This window comes from Hemitrygon akajei, chromosome 8, assembly GCF_048418815.1.
Source record: "Hemitrygon akajei chromosome 8, sHemAka1.3, whole genome shotgun sequence".
Taxonomy (NCBI): Eukaryota; Metazoa; Chordata; class Chondrichthyes; order Myliobatiformes; family Dasyatidae; genus Hemitrygon; species Hemitrygon akajei.
In genome coordinates, this window is record NC_133131.1 from 96,649,802 (window position 1) to 96,669,533 (window position 19,732).

The following is a 19,732-nucleotide window of genomic DNA, read 5'->3' on the forward strand; positions in this document are numbered from 1 at the left end:
AAATGGTGACCACTGGAATATTGATCCAGCAATGGAAATGTCCAGGACAGGTGATTAGACTCTCCTGTGTGGAGCTGGTATCTCACTTGCAGCTTATTAATCTCTGTCTAAATGTTGTCTAGGACCTATCCCCAACCATATTCAGCTTCTTCATTTTCCAAAGAGCAATGACTATAATTTAACATTGTGCAACCATTGATGAACATCCCCACTTCTGCCCTTCTGATAGAATGGTGTTCATAGATGAAGCATCTAAAGATTGTTGGGGTTGTGACTGTGCTTTGTGGAACTCCTGAGTGATGCCCCATGGCTGGGGTGATTGACCTCAGACATTACAGTATAATTTCTACTACTAGAGTTTGTTGACTGCAGAATTAAGTTCTTTGGTCCTTATGTGGACCAAGATAGTGATCATGTTTGGAGGCAAATTTTAAACTGGGAGTTCTTTAACAGGTTGACAGCACTACTTTGCCCATCTCTTTGCTGAAAATTCAAAGGAGATTGATGGGGCAGCAATGAGCCAAATTGGATTAGTTCTACTCTATTGTGGATAGGACTGCCTGTACACTATTCCCTATTGTTAGCAAAATATTAGAATTGTATGCCCAATAAAGCAACTTGGGTTATAGGCACTGCTAGTTCTGGTGTGTCAATCTACAGCCCCACAAAAGAAATGTGATCTAGTCCCTATAGACTTTTTGTTTCTAGTGGTCTAATCTATTTCATCCTTTTATGCATAATGAACTCAATATGGTGCAGTCTACCTTTCCTGTAAAGACAGGGATCTTAGAAGGAAGCTGAGATAAGTGTCCGGTCTCAAATTCCTCTTAAGTCTCTATCAGTCTGCAGGTATTTGTTTATTATCCCAAGCCAGGTAAATAGATCGCAATAAACTTCCAATTTGTGTTAACTGTTTTTCATTACTTTAAATGCTTAATTATGTTATTTATAATAGTATTTTTACCTTTTGAAACATCCTGAATATTTTCAACATTACTGATGGCATTGATTTAGAGTGAAGCTGGAGGTGAGGCTGCACTGGGTAGCACTGAACTCTGCTTATACCATAAGACCATAAGCCGTAAGAGCAGAATTAGGCTATTCAGCTTATTGAGTCCGGTCTGCCATTCATTCATGGCTGATTTATTACCCCTTTCAGCTGCATTCTCCTGGCCTTCTTCCCATAATCTGTGATGCCCTTATTAATCAAGATGCTATCCACCTCTGCTTTAAATATACTCAATGGTTTGGCCTCCACAGTCATTGGTGGCAATGAATTCCAGAGATTCACCACCCTCTGATTAAAAAAAAGTCCTTCTCATCTCTGTTCTAATTGGACATCCCTCCATTTGGAAGCTGTGCCTTCATTACAGGCTCATCCACTGTAGGAAACATCCTGATATATTCATGGTATTTCTCCATTAGGCCAACATGTAATTGCATTTGTTACATTATTGGCCAGAAGGGCTATTTTGTTGAAATGGAAAGATGCTTCTGCTCCTACTTTGATACAATGGTTATGTCTTAGTTTGGAGAAAATCAGAAGTTGAACTTTTGATCCTCGATTTGATTTTGAGAAAAGGTGGGGTTCATTCACCTGCTACTATCATCTGATTTGTGTTAATTAATATGGTTTCCTTCCGATTTTTATTTAAGTGGATTTGAGTTGGCGGATTGATGTTTTTTTTTAATGGAAGCTTGTATGATGGAAAGCTCCAGGGTTGTGCTCCTAATGGGGTTTCTTTTTGTTTTTTTTTTAGTTAGTCGAGGTTCTTTTTTTCCTTCTTTTTCTTTCAAAAAATATTCTTAACACTTTATTTTCTCTTATTATTATTGATATATTGCTTAGCTTTGTTAATCAGTTATTTGCTAATTTAATTCCTTATTGTACATAATGACATATTGACTTAATGTATCTTTTTTGTTAATCTTCAATAATAATTAATAAAAATGATTTTAAAATAAAACATCCTCTCCAGATCTATTCTATCTAGGCCTTTCAATATTCGATAGGCTTCAATGAAATCCCCCCCTTACTGTACTAAACTCCGGCGAGTACAGGCTGAGAGCCATCAAATGATTCTTGTCTGTTAACCCTTTCATTCCTAGAATAATTTTGGTGAACATCCTCTGGGCCATCTCCCATGAGAGCAGATCTTTTCTTAGATAATGGGTCCAAAACTGCCCACAATGCTCGAAGTGCAGTCTGACCTATGCCTTATAAAGCCTCCGCATCACATCTTACTCTTGTTTTCCAGCCCTCACAAAATTAATTCTAACATTGCTTTTGCCTTCCTTACTGCTGATTCAACCTGCAAGTTCACCTTCAGGGAATCCTGCACAAAGACTCCTAAGTCCATTTGCACCTCTGATTTTTGAATTTTCTCCCCACGTAGAAAATAAACTATGCCTTTATTCCTTCCACCAAAGTGCATGATCATACCCTTCCCAGCCCTATATTCCAGCTGCTGATTCTTTGCCCATTCTTCCAGTCTGTCCAAGTTCTTCTGCAGACTCCCTGCTTCCTCAACACTACCAGCCCCTCCACCTACCTTTGTATCATCTGCACACGTGGCCGCAAAGCCATCAATTCCATCATCCAAATCATTGATATATAACGTGAAAAGAAGCGATCCCAACACTGAAAGCTGTGGAAAACCATTTGTCACTGGCAGTCAGCCAGAATAGGCTCCCTTAATTCAAACTCTTTGTCTCCTGCCAATTAGCCAATTTTCAATCCATGCTGGTACCTTGCTTGTAATATCATGGACTCTTAATTTGTTAAGCAGCCTCATGTACAGCTCATCCTTAAAAATGGACTCCAACATGTTCCCAACCACTGAAAACCGGCTAACTAGCCTATAATTTCCTTTTTACTGCCTCCCTCACTTCTTGAAGAGTGGAGGGATATTTCTAATTTTTGAGTCATCTGAATCACTGTGGTAATATGTGAGGCAAATCTATCACACTGTGTGGTAATATGTGAGGCAAATCTATCACACACTGTGTTAATATGTGAGGCAAATCTATCACACTGTGTGGTAATATGTGAGGTAAATCTATCACACACTGTGGTAATATGTGAGACAAATCTATCACACTGTGTGGTAATATGTGAGGTAAATCTATCACACACTGTGGTAATATGTGAGGCAAATCTATCACACTGTGTGGTAATATGTGAGGTAAATCTATCACACACTGTGGTAATATGTGAGGCAAATCTATCACACTGTGTGGTAATATGTGAGGCAAATCTATCACAGGGTGTGATAGGTGACTAAACACTCTGCCAGTGGAAGTGGTGGAAGCTGATACAACAGCAATGTTTAAAAAGCATGTAGGTAGGCACATACACAGGCATGTAATGGAGCGATATAGATGATTTGCAGACAGAGGTGATTAGTTTAAACTGGCCTTATGGTTAGTACAGACATTATGGGCTAAAAGACCTTTCGCTGTGCTGTTTTGATTTAGGTTTCATCGCTCTGAATGATGTGTATGATCCAGAAGTGAAGGTTATCCTCCATCTGCATTGCCAGAAATAACTAACATTTCCAGCATATTACTGCATCTCATTCTTTATGCACATTCATAGCCATTCAGCCAACACAGGAATATCCAAAAAGTCATAGTGCTCCACTCATTAATACTTCATATTCTGTTTCCTTCTCATCCTACAATGTCTTCTGTTTGTTGAGGTACAGTTTGTGTTTTGTGTTACTGCAGAAATCATTCTTCTCTCTTACTCTTATTTACCTTTTGCCTTTCTCTTTTGGGACAGAAACTGCAGAGTGGCTGGGAAGCACTAGTGAAACTGTGTTCATTGAAATCACTGTCTGATGTTCTCCATCAGTCTGAACAGCAAAGCAAACCTGATTTTGCTTGTGCCTTTCTCACCTTCTCTTGCTCAACCTCCTCTTCTACTGCTGGTGGGGACTGAACCTGCATGGTTTATGTTGTACAGCAAATGCCAGACCACGAAAGGTCTTGTGATATATGTGGTGAATACTGCAAAGCTCTCCCTATTTCAGGAACTTGTGATGCCAGTGGTTGGCTCTGTAAAGCTACAGGTAATAAAATTAGCTTCCTTATAGACAAATCTTCCTTGTGAGCTGGAGTTGTGTAGGTGAGTCAAAAGCCTTTGCCATATTTGTCACGTAGGTTGCTTCCTGGATGTGGACAGATGCAGATGGGATCCACTCAGTGTGGATGGAATTCAGGGAATGCCAGCCCTTCCTAGTGCACATCTATGTGCCTGTAGCTTTATCAAAATGAATTGAATGCAGTCAATGGAACCCTGTGTCTTTGGGAAGCCTGCAATCCTAGCAAGTCTTTGTGTGAGTGTTGCATCCATTTCTCTAACAAGCGAGAATATGATTATTTAATTGCTGTAGAGTTCACCTGGGAATTCCTTCCTGCAAAGTGAAAAGCTACTCCTACTCCCTAGCTAGATACCACAATGAATGGCTACACTGTACCTTCAATAGCCTTTCAAATCATGGTCCTGGCCACGCTCGTAGCTCCATTTGTGACGACGACATGTGACATTTTTGTTAGCACCTCGCACTGAGTTTGCAGCACATTGCCCCATTAATGAGGAGACAGAGAAATATCCTCCAGAGTAATCGTGTCCTTGTTTGGCTGAGAGCCAAATGTGATACTCCCTTCTCCTCACCTCCTTGTAGAAAGTTGCCCTGCATGCTTTCAGTTTATTTATTCTTCCATGGTACACTATTTACAATATTTCATTTATTCTTCATGTTATACTTGAAGGAGAATGGAAAATGAGTACACTCGGAGTGGTGTAAGAAAAATTGCTGATTGCCGTTAAGAAGTGTCTATTAAAGCACTTGAACCTACTGGACAAGTGCTGGAAGATGGGTTAATACAGATGAGTACCCAATGATCAGGGTGGATGTGATGGGCCCAATAGCCTATTATCATGCAGTATGATGGTACATACAACACAACAGTCTATGATTCTCTATAACTTCCAGGTCAGAAAGCATCGGGTTCCTGCTGGAGTTGCAAGCACAGACACATAAGCTTATCAATCATACTGAGTTTAACAAACCAGGTAAGGCCTAAAAGCATTAAGCATCACATTACTGCCTAGCAATCAACAACTAAACTGAAAATAATTGAAGATCCCTTTAAAAAGCACAGATGACGGCCATAGGGTAAATGTTCACTTTGCCAGACATCAGGTCCTCGCTGCATGTCGAATCTGATTAAAATCAATCCTCCTGATTAAATCCAAACCCTCCACACAGATTCAAAAGTTGTGAATGCCCCCACTGTTTTGCTGATGTTGGCATGTATTATTTATTATCTTACCCTCATAAAGCATAGAGTATTTGTTACCAAGTATCACTCATTTTGTTTGACTGATTTGTCAATCAAGGCCAAACCTTAACTGAACCTGAAAGTTGCTAGGGGCATCTTTTGACTTGGAGTTTGACAATATGACATCAAAGGAGCAACGCACACTGACATTATGATTGGCCCCTCTGTGTAACTCCAGCCTCAGTAACCAACACGACTCACACCATATACTTTCCAGTGTGTATCAGATACCATATTGGAATCAAATCAGCATATGGTGCTCTTGAAAAACAAGTGAGATGTATCCGGATTTTGCCTCAGGGCATCTTTATGACACTTCTAGTCCCTTGACCCGCAGTTGCGAGCAATAATTAAATGTCACTTTGCGAAGAATGTTGGGAAGACACAGCCAGTGTACAGATGCGGACTTCAGCTTACTCTCCATGCAAGCTGTAGCAAGTGCTGCTTGCCGTTTGCAAAGCCGAGTCCTGTCAGAGTGCATGCCTTTCCTTTCCCAGCTGGAAGCTCCCCTCTCTGCACAATATTGCTGATGTTTCCATGGTGCTGAAATATTGCAATTTTATCCAAGTTACACACCATTAATAGGTAACCAAAAGCAGTAACCAAGGAAGACAGGCAAACACAAGACCAAGTACATTCTGCAAAGGCCAGTCTTGCCATTTTACCGATAAACTCACAAAATGATTAACATCCAGGTGCATGGTCAGAACAAAATATGGGACAATGTTCCAAGGGATAATGTCAATTACTTTTTTTATTTCAATGAAAGATTCCATTGTTCAAGCGTGTTTTTTTAAAATTAGCTTTATGAGATAAAATGGCTAAAATATGAGATGAAAACAATGTAGTGAAAGATGAGTACCTCTCTCTTTCCGGCGGCTGTTTCTGTTTAGAGGCTCTAGCCATTTTAACTGTCATTTGAAAGCGCAGAGCTCAGAAAAGAGTAACCTTGATAATGAGGTGTTCGGTGTTTGTTGACACGAAAGTGCGAAATGCGCAACTTTACTCTGTTTCCTTAATGATTTAATTGTTTTTAATTTAATCTAGCCTAAAATGTCGCTTTCCCAAAATCATAAACAAACAACTAGGCCACCCAGTTTAATCGGGCCTTCCCTCTTCCCTCGCGGCATTTCAGTACATTGTTGAGAGACTTGTCTGGTGATTTAGTGCTCTTCTAATGGAGTGTGCTGCTTTTTTCTCTCTGGCTTCAATCTATGTGGATTTAACTACTCGAAAATGAAAAATGAAGACCTAGCAGAAATAATTTCGGCCTCCTACGTTCTTGTTATTTTGGAGTAAAAGTAATCATCCACAGCAAAAAAAAAGACATAAACCTATTTGGATTACTTATGGCTTGACACTACTGGTCGGTCGTCATAAAGTGCGTTGGATAAATAATAAAGCCTTTCCAACTTCCGAGACAACAGTGTTCCAAAATACTGATCCACTTCCGTTTCAATTCGTCCCGAATTCAAAAGGGGAAGTCTCCACCTCCGTTCTCCTGAAAAGTCTGGTTCAAGGTCCACTGTGGGTACGGTTACCTACGCCTTGCTGCTGTAACCACACGGTTCTGCTGGACAAACGGGGCGCATTGGCCTCTTTATTGCAAATTAAGTTTCAGCAATATGTATTTTAACATTGTTAACTGATGATTATGCATCTATATTTAGAAATGCATGCTAAAATTATAGAAATAAATAACCATCTACACTGATGAGACAAACTACTAATAGCAAAATTGCAATTATGTAATCAGGCCAAAACTTACAGCGCACACCCTTACCACCAAATCCCCTCCTAAAGCCAATATACAGTAGAACGCAGGCATTTTCAAATTAATGTAATCCTAATTTGAAATCCGACCAGATAAATATTTGGTACGGGCATTAGGGAACAAACTGGGATTTGCCGATGGGATGAAAACAAAAGTAAATACTATTAAAAGTCACGAACTTCTCATATAAATTGTGATGTTTCTTTAGGTTACAGATGCAAATATTTCAGATATCTTTAGCGACAGCGATGTGAATGTAAATCAACTACTCCAAGTGGTAGGAATGGGAGGCGCCAATATATTTTCCCCAAGCCAAAAGCATTAAGAAGAAAAATGCAACGATTGAGTTACTGATAGACTTTGAAAAATGGGTTCTTCACGCTGCAGGCGGTCATCTTCAGTAAATGAGTGCTCTTTGTTCCCCAGCCCAGCATCGCCAGAGTACGTGACATGGGCAAATGAACATGACTCTGTCTTCTGGTGAAGGACAGGAATTCCGAGGAGGAATACTTTAAGTATAATACTTCTACTAAACGTGGGATCCCACGCATAAAAGAGTATAGAGATTGTGAGAAACACATGCTGAGATAAAACGAGAGAAAGAATCTGAATTAGGTTTAAAATCACCGGCATATGTAGTGAAAGTTGTTAATTTTATGGTAGCAGTACAACGAAATATATGATAAATAAATATAGAGAAAAAACTGAGATACACTAAGTATAAATATGTCTATTAAATAGTCAAGTTAAAATAGTGCAAGATAACAGAAACAAATAAAAAAGTAGTGCGGTAGTATTCGTGGGTTTAGTGTCCATTTAGAAATCGGAAGGCAGAGGGGAAGAGGCTGTTTCTGAAACGCTGAGTGTGTGTCTTCAGGCTTCTGTACCTCCTTCCCGGCGGTAACAGGGCATGTTCTGGGTGGTGGGGGTCCTTAATGATGGACACCGCCTTCCTAAGGCTTCTCTCCTTGAAAATGTCTTGGATACTACAGGGACTGGAAAGAGGGGGTTAAGCTTTCAGCGCAATAGCAGAAGTTCTTCGTCTCGAGAGGCTGACTGACCAACTGAATATTTACAGCATTTTCTGTTGTATTCCAAATGTCCATCAAACGCAATAATTTGTTTTTTATATATCAGACAAATTAATATTTAGAAAATTAGGTCTGAGACGTTTAGAAAAAGTTTATCACTCGATTTCGAGGAAAAACTCCTCGAAACAGAACGGGGGTGGGGGGCAATAGTTACTTCCGCTTTGAAAATACATTATTAATTATTTGCCAAGTTCTAGGTTTCATCAACTAAATTAACAGCAGGAATGTACTAGTTTGGTATAGACCCACAAAACATCCAAGAGAAGGGATGTCGCGTTTAAATGTGGCCAGAAAAAAAAAAATGCTGGAGGATTGAAAAGTGTCCGCTACTGTCTTTGGCATTGGATAGGTGACTGCCGACCATTATAATCTCTGAAACATCGGGTCTCAAGAAACGGTCCGTTCCAGTTCTCAGTCCATTTATATTCTGTCTGCTAAGTTCTTTAAACGGTCCGAAGCTTCTCAATAGCCCCGAAACTAAACCGGTTCTCCAATGAATACATTACTATGTTGTTCTCTCTGTATTTTTAATATGTTCATGCAAATGATTTGGGGAACGTATACCAACGATGCAACATTAGAATGATCCACCTTTCCCACCGAAATCGGGCCCATATTCTTCAGAAATTAAGATCCATTCATTGGACCGCAATCTTCTTTCTAGTATCAATGCATCATTTCAGGTTTAGCGGCCATTGCCAGAAAACGCGGCTTTGTTTAAGAGCAACGCTGTAGCCCGACAGTGTCTGATTAGAGAGGAATAAGAAAGAGCCCGTAGTATATTACATATGCCAAGCCGTTCCATTTCGCACTGCCGGGATTGTGATGAGCGGGGGCGTTTAAGACTCGCAGTCAGGGTCTGAAGAGCGGTCAGTCACATCTTGCAGGCACACCAGCGGCGAGAGACAAGGAAGCTTCAACTGCTGCATTTAGTCAGTCATTCATTCAGATCAGTCTCTCGGTGAGCGAAACTAAGATTCCGAAGAAGGAGAGGAGAGGCAGAGAGAGAGAGAGATAAGAATATTGCCGATGTTAAGACAGGAATTACAGGAACCTCGCGAATCATCGAAATTCAGCTGCATTATCTGTGCAGGAACATTGACATCAGGTGAGCTTTCTCATCTTTGGAGAGGAGTGAAAGAGAGGAAGAAAGATGCAGCTTTAGTAATAGCCTTTTTTTGATTTGAGAGCTGTCATCCCAACTCAGTTTATCTTCAGAGCAAGCATCTCGGAGGTATTGATCCTTCGTTTATTTAAGTTTCTTAAATTAAGCAATTAAGCAAAATGGTGATGAGAGGATATCTCTGTCCGGGCGCCGATTGTCAGGCTGTAAGATTGTGATGATTCATAAAGTTCATTTCTATTGCCGAATTTGGCAAGAATTCGGACCTACAGGAGCAACTGCGCCAAACCCTGACTGAAATGAGTGAAACTACTTGACACGAACCGAAAACAAGGGCTGACTCGTAAACCTAGCGTAACATTCATAATTGTGAAATATCTGCTGATTTCGGGCTCGACACAACTAAACACAACAGACCAGAACCAACTCGGGAACCTTTCAGCACTGTTCCTGAAAAAAAAGTGATGTTATATAGATCATATAAGATCGTGATTTTGTCTAAAAGGCGTAATGTTCGGCTTACTTATTGGGCCGAGTGTCTTGCGAAGGTTAGTTCTCGACATACAGTATGTTGGTGAACACTAGGAGATATTGGAACATAGACACTGTATCTAGAAAGAAAGCCACGTTGATCTATGCAGGATGTCTGAAACACAGTTTGAGCAACATTTTGTTTTGCTGGGATATCAGGTCCGTGCGTAACACCGCGCCTCGTCTCTGTTAGATATTTACCTCCACAGAATGAAGTTATATCAGGATGCAGATTCAACTATTTACCAGTAATACTTGTACAATATTGCAGTATAACATTGCTCCGTTCACTATCAGCCAGTGTGTAACTTACAGAGGTAGCTCCTCTGTAGAGCCATGTTGTCCATTAGGATGCATAATTTGCGTAGTGATCTTTCTCTCAAGACCACTACGTAAACAGTGATACGGAGATGTGAAAGAGATTATTCCTTTATAAAACTATATAAGATCTGACAGCGAGCAGACAGAATGTTAAATGCTTCCTTCTTGAGTGGGAACTTCGCAAACTACGGAATAAGATTAGTATGTTTAGCTAAACTAGCATCTATTTGTTTCTTTTTCCATCCTGGTTAAGTCTGATCTGAGTTCAAAATTTACTTAAGTGTAATAGGTTTTGGTTAGTAATGCAATTCCAAAATATATATGTTTTTGCAAAATAATATTTAATCAACTCGATTACACGCTGCTCTCTGCAAAGGACCACAAGCTGCTATTTGAGCACACAGTAGATAATTAAGTGCAAAACGAGCTGTTAAATGATTTGACATTTAAGATACCGAATATTCGAAGTAAACATATAATTGCGAATCTAATTCTTCATTCAGCCTGTCCTACAAGGTGCCCTTTCCCTGGAATAACTGCAGAGAACATTTGTCAAACTCTCGATAACGCAGCTTGAGAAATGCGAATTGCAGTTAAAGAGAAAAGTCGACTTTCAGCTATGTCTGTACTAGTTTATTTTTCCAGTGTCGCATTTTGCTACACTCACCTTAGCAGTTTGGGCTAAATTAAATTGCAGCGACTTTGATTAAACTATGCCAAAAACACAGTTTAAAAGGTAGAGTGCAAGAATGCAGCTGGTCCCCTAGTCTCGGGTGCACGGAACTATGAAAGCACTCTTGGAGAGTGGGATCTGCCTCGGTAGACTGACGCTCGTCCAAGTGCTAAATGACTCATCGATTGAGATTCAGCTGTACCAAACATTAGGAGCTGCCATCAACTGAACTCATCCGCATCTTAAGGCTCGGTAGAAATGTACTGATAATCCTACGGGTTTTGTGCAGAGAGGCGGGAATCGGAGATCGCGGGGCAGCAGAATCAAGACTTCGAAAGATAAGATAGAAATAACGCCTTCCCAAATTCTTCACAGTATTTTCAACGTAGGCTATTCCAAATAATTCACATCTGTATATTTATCTTTCTTTTCACTTGACACCGCTTATTGCTTGTGACTTGGTTGGATTCGGTTAATTGCACTGACACGTATACTTCTGCGTTTAGGTTCCATCCGGCGATATGTTTAAGGGATCTGCTCAATTAACATACATTACTAAAAAATATATTAGTCTGCAGAAAAGTTAGGACGCGGAGAAGATAAAAAAAAATAGATACTTAAAGTTTGTGTAAGAATGTGGACTTACTCGAAACAGTGAACGCTTGGAATTTATCGGGTGGTTACAACTCAATGCATTTGGGCATTTGCTTCAGATTTAAGTCCACAGGCCCGAAGAGACGAAGAAAGGGTGGCCGATATAGTCAGATGGAAATACATCGACCAGATGATTATTGAGTCTGCCGCATTCAAGAACAGTATATCTACAACAAGATTTCACCTCACATCCCTGGGCAATTTTAGTGAAACGCTCTGAAAACTTCGTCCTACTTTGCTCCATAGGGATCAAACAACTAAGCAGCATACTCTTGCTGGCTAATCTGCTTCCTGTGGGTATGTTAGGAATAGTGACTTGCTTTGAATTCAGGGTCATAAAACCTGTTGACAACATGTGGATATCCACAGGTCCTGTTATAATGACATTTATCTATTTTACATTACGTTCTCTCAGACTGAACCAAATGTGAACCTTTTTTTTCACTCATTAAACAACAAAAATTTTGTATTTATAAAATTCCTTTCTGATCATCCTGATAATCATTAGTGCATTGATGTATGCACATTCCTGTGCACAAGTTGTCACAAACTTGAATGAAACAAGTATTCTCTTCTAGCAAAAGTGGGAGAGAGATACAAACAAAAAGTTAAAGTTTAGTTTAAGTTGGTGTTGTGTGAAATATTCATTGATCGACTCAGGCAGTTCTGCCAATACTCCAAAACAGTGGTTAGTTGATCTTTGATGGTGATCTCTTTCAGTTATTAATGCTCATTCAAAGACTCCCCATATTGATTCCCAAATGCAATATTAACTTCATGAAGCAACCAAAACACTTTCATGGATTACAGTGATATGTTGAACATTATATCTTTTATTCAATCTGCTTTCCACAGCTGCTGAATGCAATCTTTTTTCTCACCGCTGTATCATATATTTTCATTTTTTTCAAAAAATTGTCACATCATGTGTAAAAACAGCCTACATTTTAAGTTTTTGTTCTATTTTGTATTTCTTCAGACCAGGCAGTTTTCCAGTGACCCAAGCAGTGTTGCCCTTTCTTAATATTCCTTATCTTTCAAATTGTATTGAAGTAAGTACTTCAGTCTGAAATTATAAATTAGTATCTTGCAAGTTTTACTCACACATCCACATTTCATATTCTCAATTATCAGAGTGAGAGATGGTTTCTACCCACTGTCATGTTTTTTTTGGCAGGTCATCAGTCTGCAAAGTTGTATTATGAATTTCTATCTCCAAATTCTTGTATAGATACTGCTTCCATTAAGATTCCAATTCCTACAGCTGTTACCAAATCAAAGTTCAAAGTAAGTTTATTATCAAACTATCTCTCTGTCACCATATTCATTTTCTTGTGGGCATCACAGGAGAACAAGAAAAAAATAGAATCAAGTGAAAAGCTACACACAAAGACAAGCAAACAACGTGCAAAAGGAAAAAGGCAAATACAATCAATAAATAAATATTGAGAACATGAAGTGTAAATCCTTGAAAGTGAGTCCATAATTTAAGGAGTAAGTTCAGTGTTGAGTGAATTATGCATTACGTCCCATTCACATTAATGATGTAACTCAACTACTTGAAATCAACAATTCAGTGTTTGGTATTCCTAATGTCAAAGACAAACAGAATTTAATAATAATATATCCAAAGTGTTTATTTTGTTAGGAAGAGTGGAAAGATAGACTAGATAGTGAACGCGGTTCAAAACAGGGAGGGGAGAGGAGAAAGAGAGAGAGAGGGAGAGACGGGACAATGGGGGAGAGAGTGGTAGAGAGGGCAGAGGGGATGTGAAGGGGCAGAGGGGAGGGGTGGGAGTGGGAAGAGGGGGTGGGGGAAGGGGAAGAGGGGAGAGATGGGGAAGGGGAGAAAGGAGGGGGGAAGGGGAGAGAGGAGGAGAAAAGGGGAGGTTGAGAGGGGGAGAGTGGGGAGGTGGGAAAGGGAGAGAAGGGGAGAAGGAGATGGGGAGAAGGAGGAAAGGGGAGAAGGGGAAGGGGAGAAGGGGAGGGGAGAAGGGGAGGGGGAGGAGGAGAAGGGGAGGGAAGGAGGAGAAGGGGAGGGGGAGAAGTGGAGGGGGAGAAGGGGAGGGGAGAAGGGGAGGGGGAGGAGGAGAAGGGGAGGGGGAGAAGGGGAGGGGGAGGAGGAGAAGGGGAGGGGGAGAAGTGGAGGGGGAGAAGGGGAGGGGAGAAGGGGAGGGGAGGAGGAGAAGGGGAGGGGGAGAAGGGGAGGGGGAGGAGAAGGGGAGGGGGAGAAGTGGGGGAGAAGGGGAGGGGAGAAGGGGGAAAGGGGAGAAGGGGAAGGGGAGGAGGGGAGAATGGGAGGGGGAGGAGGAGAAGGGGAGGGGGAGAAGGGGAGGGGGAGGAGGGGAGGGGGAGGAGGAGAAGGGGAGGGGGAGAAGTGGAGGGGGAGAAGGGGAGGGGGAGAAGGGGAGGGGAGGAGGAGAAGGGGAGGGGGAGAAGGGGAGGGGGGAGAAGGGGAGGGGGAGAAGGGGAGGGGGAGGAGAAGGGGAGGGGGAGAAGTGGAGGGGGAGAAGGGGAGGGGAGAAGGGGGAAAGGGGAGAAGGGGAGGAGGAGGAGAAGCTTGAGGGAAGAAGGGGAAAGGAGGAGAGAGAGGGGAAGAGAGTGGGGGAGAAGGGAATGGGTGAGGGGAGAGGGAGAAGGGTGGAGACATGGGAGGGGGAAGGGAAAGGGGAAGAAGGGAGAGATGGGAAGAGAGGGATGGGGAAAGAGGGAAGAGAAGGTGAGGATGAGAGGGGCAGAGGGAGGGGAGATGGGGGAGAGGGTTGGAGGGGGAAGAGATGGGGCCAGAAGAAGGGTAGGGGAGAGAGAGGAGAAAAGAGGGGGAGGGGAGAAGGGGAGTGGGAGAAGGGTAGGGAGAAAGAGGGGAGAGAGAGGTGGGGTGAAGAGAGAGAGAGAGAGGTTAAATGATGGAGAAAAGGGTTGAGAAAGGGCAAACCGGAAGAAATATAGAATTGTAGAGAGCAGGTGTTGACAAGATCAGGTGAACAGTCTCCTACATGTAGCAACCACTCTAGGATTCTGATTCAAACTCTTAGGTGCTGTATTTATAATGTGAATTGTGAGCTGGAGATTTACTTGGAAACCTTGAAGTGTTAAGTTAAACAACTAACCTTGAGAAAAATTTGATTTGCCATTTACCAATTTCTATATTTGCACAGCCCCAGTTAATGTCACTATGAATAGAGAGTAATGTATGAATTCAACCTAAGTTTTCATTCTGGTACTAACTTGCCATTCTTCAACAATTTCTTTGGTTTGATGTGAGGAGATTAGTAAAATAGTAAAGTAAGATAAGGTAAGATTTAGTTTTTCTGGCCGAAGAATCTACAACTGGGTATTTTAAATCCATTAGGGTATTTATGTATGAAATTGAAATTCAGAGAATTGAACATCCATGCCATGGGTGCCACAGTAGTGTAATGGTTAGCACAATGCTTTTACAGCTCAGAGAGTTCCAGGGTTTGGAGTTCAATTCTGGGGCTGTTCTCCCCGTGGATGGCATGCGTTTTCTCTAGGTGATTTAGTTTCCTTCCACAGTTCAAAGACAAACTGGGTACGTTAATTGGTCACTACACATTGTCCCATGATTAGGTTAGGATTAATTGGGTTTGTGGGGTTGCTGAGGTGGTGTGCTGCAACAGGCTAGAAGGGCCTACTCTCTGCTTTATCACTAGCTAAATAAATACATCCATAGATAGACAGACAAACAACTCAGGAAATGTTTAGAATACTGTATCACATACAGTAGTGGAAGTGACCAGAACAGATAGACTTTAAGTTATAAAACAAATGCATATGAAGGATTAGAAACACACACGAATAGAGTAAGATGAGGGTCAGAGGGTTGTAAATTTAGTTGGCTCCATCTTGGGTACTAGCTACAGAGTACCCTGGACATCTTCAAGGAACAGTGTCTCAGAAAGGCAATGTCCATTATTAAGGACCCCAGAAAACTTTTCTCACTGTTACCATTAGGTAGGAGGTACAGAAACCTGAAGGCACAAATTCAGCGATTCAGGAACAGCTTCTTACCCTCTGCCATCTAATTCCTAAATGGACGTTGAACCCATGAACACTACGTCACTTTTTAAAATATATATTATTTCAGTTCTTGCATGATTTTTAATCTATTCATTATATGCATACTGTAATTTATTTATTATTTTTTTCTTCTTCTTCTTCTATATTATGCATTGCATTGAACTGCTGCTGCTAAGTTAACAAATTTCATGACACACGCCAGTGATAAAGCTGATTCTGAATGAAAGAGACTTCCATGACGTTTAACATTGACTTACGCTATTGAGTTCAAATAGTCTGTTTTGGTTCTGTAAATTCTTTGTCACTTATCTGAACTTCTGCTTCATAAATGTTAGAAATATGATATCAAGTCAACAAAATATGATATATTTTTGTCAAAGCCAAAGTGGGAGCATAAGTCTTTTTTTGGTGTTAGAGTTTTTCTAAAGGACCACTGGTATCTTTTAACAATGGCCATTATCAAATTAGATATAAGTAATTCCAAGTGCAAGACAGGTCTCTCTTTCAATAGCAAATAATGTCAGCTTACTCAGAAAACAGAGTATTTCAAAATAGCAGGATAAATCAAACTGACAAGTAAGACCACAACAATGAAAACTGGGCAATTTCTACTGAAGATACAAATATTTCACAGCAACTCAGTCCAAATCACTTAGAACCCAGCAGAGAAGCCACCAGATTTCCCAGCCCACTTTGGATCTGCAAGATGTATGTCAGCACCTTTTGACGCTGGCAGCCGGCTAATCAAAGTAAAAGGGGTTCAATCACAAAAATACTTCTGGTCTTTTTCTCTGCTAGCAATGAGGCAGCTTAATAGCTTGACCACACTGCCTACCCAGCATGTGCTACATACATACTACCCTTCTTTGATTTTGGACTCTCAGCTCTGTCGTCACCCGGTTGATTAGTAACAGTGTAATAGGAGAAAGTCAGAGTGCATTTTATAGTAGTTTTACTATCTAACATCTTTTCTAAATTATGTCCTTGAACTACATATTGTAGCTGTTCTATTTAAGGGTAAATGCATGGAAAATTTAGAAGTTTGGTGCTCTTTTAGTGACTATTAATAATACTGACATGGTTAATCTGAGGTATTTTGAGTGAGAATAGACAGTTCCTTATTTCTTATACTCTACCTTGTTTATGAATATACAGTTTGCAGTAAGTTATAAACCAATATGATCCAGATAGAAGACTACAAACAACATATCTTTTATTTGTGGTGATTTTATAGTACTTTTGGGTTATGTTGGAAGGCTCAAACTAATTCCAGGAAAAGTGGTGGTTTAAATTCCAAACTTTAATTTAAAAAAATACAAAGGCAGTGTGTAAATTGTTCAGATTACCCTCTCACCACTTTTCCTCTCCTTACCTGCCCATCATCTTCCTCTTGTTCTCCTCCTCCTCTTTATCCCATGGTCCACTCTCCTCTCTTATTAGATTGCTTCTTCTTTAACCCTTTACCTCTTCCACCTGTCACCTCCCAGCTCCTTACTTCAGCCCTCCCCTACTTACAAAAACTCACCCCCCCCCACTTGGCTTCACCAATCACCTGCCAGCTTGTATTCTTTCTGCTCGCCCACCTACTTATATTGGCTCCCGTCCTCAGCTTTAAATGGCGGTTCTTTCTTCTTCCCTATGGATACTACCTGATCTGCTGAGTTCTTCCAGCATTTATGCACGTTGCTTTGGATTTCTCTTTGGATAACTCTTGTGATAACTTAGTTCCCTCTCGCCCACACATCCACCTTCCCCATCACCTATCATCTGCCAAATGTACTCACCTCTATTCTGGCTCCCCCACCCACCCCTCGTTACCAGTCCAGATGAAAGGCCTCGGCCCGAAACGTCGGCGGTTTATTCCCTGCATGTATGCTGCTGGACTTGCTGAGTTCCTCCAGCATTTTGTGTGTGTTGCTGTAGATATAACATCTGCAGAATCTCTTTTCCTTTCGACTTCACTGCAACAGTTTAGTAGTGAAATGAGTCATAAATATTTGGAAAGAGCTTTCTGCCCGAAGCATTTTGTTTGGAAAGCACATTTAGAGTTGATTCGACCAGAGAAGGTGGAACTTGACTAGGATGCCGTGAACCAATAAGCGGCGCTGTGGACCCGCTCTCCAGCCGACTGAATCGAGTGAAGCGTTACATAGGGTAAAATTGACCAGCTCACTCTGAATACCCAACCCGACCAGTGCGATGCTGGCGCAGTAAATTTAACGCTGTCACGGCTTCACCGGTTACGGCTCTTACGCTAATCAACATAAGATTGAAAGGATTTATGGAGAACTCGGCACTTACGCTGACGAATCTTCCACTGTAAGGACGTGAGAGGGAGAAGTATTATGAATATTATCCATTAAATAAGTGAACGAGGTTTGCTTTTTATTGTTGAACAGTCACTTGAAATGGCCAAAAAGTTAAAAGTACTCATTAGGGTTTAAGAAAAACAAAACTGCATATATGATTTCGTCATCGTACTTTATGCAGTTACCTACCATTCTCGAACTACTTTCGTTAATTGCGATGTTGTAATCTTGGGGTTTTGTTAGTTTTGGGGTTTTGAACAATATTTGTATCCCATCCCCCGTCTGGAAGAGGAGCTGAGGGTCTGTTTTGTTCACCCACAGCAGTTACGTGGTGTAGGTATTCCCACGGTGCGCTTCTGCATGTAGTTCTAGGATCTTGACCCAGCAACAATGAACAAATTCTGTTAAATATCCAAGTTGGGATGAAAATTGGTAAATTTAAGCAGGTATATTGGTTTTTCACCGTTATTTGTACAGAGGTACAGTGGGAGCGCTTTGTTTTGACTGCGATCCGCACTGATCATTTCATCACATCAGTACTTTGAGACAGTAGACGGGAAACAAGAAAATGCGGAATAAAATGCTACCGTTTGAGACAGTGCAGCGAGGCAGATAAGGTGCAAGGCCATAAGTGAGCTCCATTGTGAGGTCAAGAGTCCATCTCTTTATAAAATGGGACTCAATGTCTTATAAAAACTGGTTTGAAACTATCCTTTGACCTGGTGCTTACTAGCTTTTATATCAAGGTGACAAGGTTCTGCAAAGCAAGTTCAGGGCGTTAGGTGCCAAGTTGAAGGGCAGGGGCTCCAGGTTTGTGCTCTCAGGATTGCTCCGCATGCTATGTGAAAGTGCTGCAGAAATGGGAAGATTTTACTGCTTGAGCACATGACGAAGCAATTGGTGTGGGAGGGAGTTTTTTGGATCATTGGGCTCCCTTCCAGGGAAGGTGGGACCTGTACAGAAGAGGTGGTTTGCACCTGCACTGGAGGGCGACTAATATCCTAGTGGGATGATTTGCTAGTGTTGCACATGGGATGGGGGGATTACACTGGAGCTGCAAGGGAATGGGAACACGGGTGCCAGAACAGATAGTGGAGAGGTTATAGAGATAGGTTGTGTTAAGACCTCAGATAAAATCAGGAATCAAAGGATTGAGAATGGTGCAAAAAATATCCTGAACTGCTTGTACTTCAATGTAAGAAGTAGGAAAGGTAGATGAATGCAGGACATGGATCAACACTTGGAATTATGATGTTTTAGCTATCAGTGAGACTTGGTTGCAGGAGGGGCAGGACAGGGGCAGAATATTCTGGGGTTCAGTTGTTTTAGAAGTGACAGAGTTGGAAGGTGGCATTACTAGTCAGGGAAAATGTCATGGCAGTGCTCTGTCAGGACAGACTGGAGAACTTGTCTAGTGAGGTGTTATGGGTGGAAATGAGGAAGAAGAAAGGTATGACCCTGTTAATGGGGATAGCCTGTGGGATTTAGATGAATAAATTTGAAGAGCGATCGCAGACTGCAATTTTAACTTTCCACATATTGACTGAGACTCCCAAACTATGAAAGGACTAGATGTGATAGTCTGTTAAATGTGCTAAAGAATGTTTTCTTAATCAGTACATAGAAGTTCCAACAAGAGAGAGTGCAATACTTACCCTACTATTACATAATGAGACAGAGCAGGTGGCAGAAGTTTGTGTAGGTGAACACTTTGCATCTGGTGATCATAAAGCCATTCATTTTAAAGTATATGTGCAAAACAGTAAGTCTGGTTTACGGGTTGAGATTCTAAATTGGAGAAAGGCCAATTTTTGATGGTATCAGGAAGGATCTGGAAAGTGTGGACTGGGACGGGCTCTTTTTGGC

The 19,732-nt window shown here is 41.2% G+C and overlaps 1 protein-coding gene and 1 long non-coding RNA gene across 8 annotated transcripts in view; one reads left to right on the top strand and one right to left on the bottom strand.

The window, feature by feature from the left end:
- The window catches only part of LOC140732084 (uncharacterized), a 73,850-nt gene that overhangs the window by 47,685 nt on the left and 6,433 nt on the right, over positions 1–19,732 (bottom strand). For 2 of the 3 annotated variants that reach the window (XR_012099972.1, XR_012099974.1), the window contains exon 1: positions 11,509–11,914. The exons of the other annotated variant lie outside the window; for it this stretch is intronic. This is a non-coding gene — a long non-coding RNA (uncharacterized lncRNA). Of the gene's footprint in view, positions 1–11,508; positions 11,915–19,732 lie in introns of those variants that run through there. 3 annotated transcript variants of the gene reach the window in all.
- Positions 8,543–19,732, top strand: part of calcr (calcitonin receptor) — a 249,152-nt gene continuing 237,962 nt past the window's right edge. The window contains exon 1 of one of the 5 annotated variants that reach the window (XM_073054231.1): positions 8,543–9,322. In XM_073054231.1, the coding sequence (XP_072910332.1) occupies positions 9,244–9,322 (79 nt within the window). In that variant the 5' untranslated portion in view covers positions 8,543–9,243. Of the gene's footprint in view, positions 9,323–9,345; positions 9,449–17,751; positions 17,877–19,732 lie in introns of those variants that run through there. The other 4 variants (XM_073054227.1, XM_073054230.1, XM_073054229.1 and 1 more) reach the window with 4 other exon arrangements.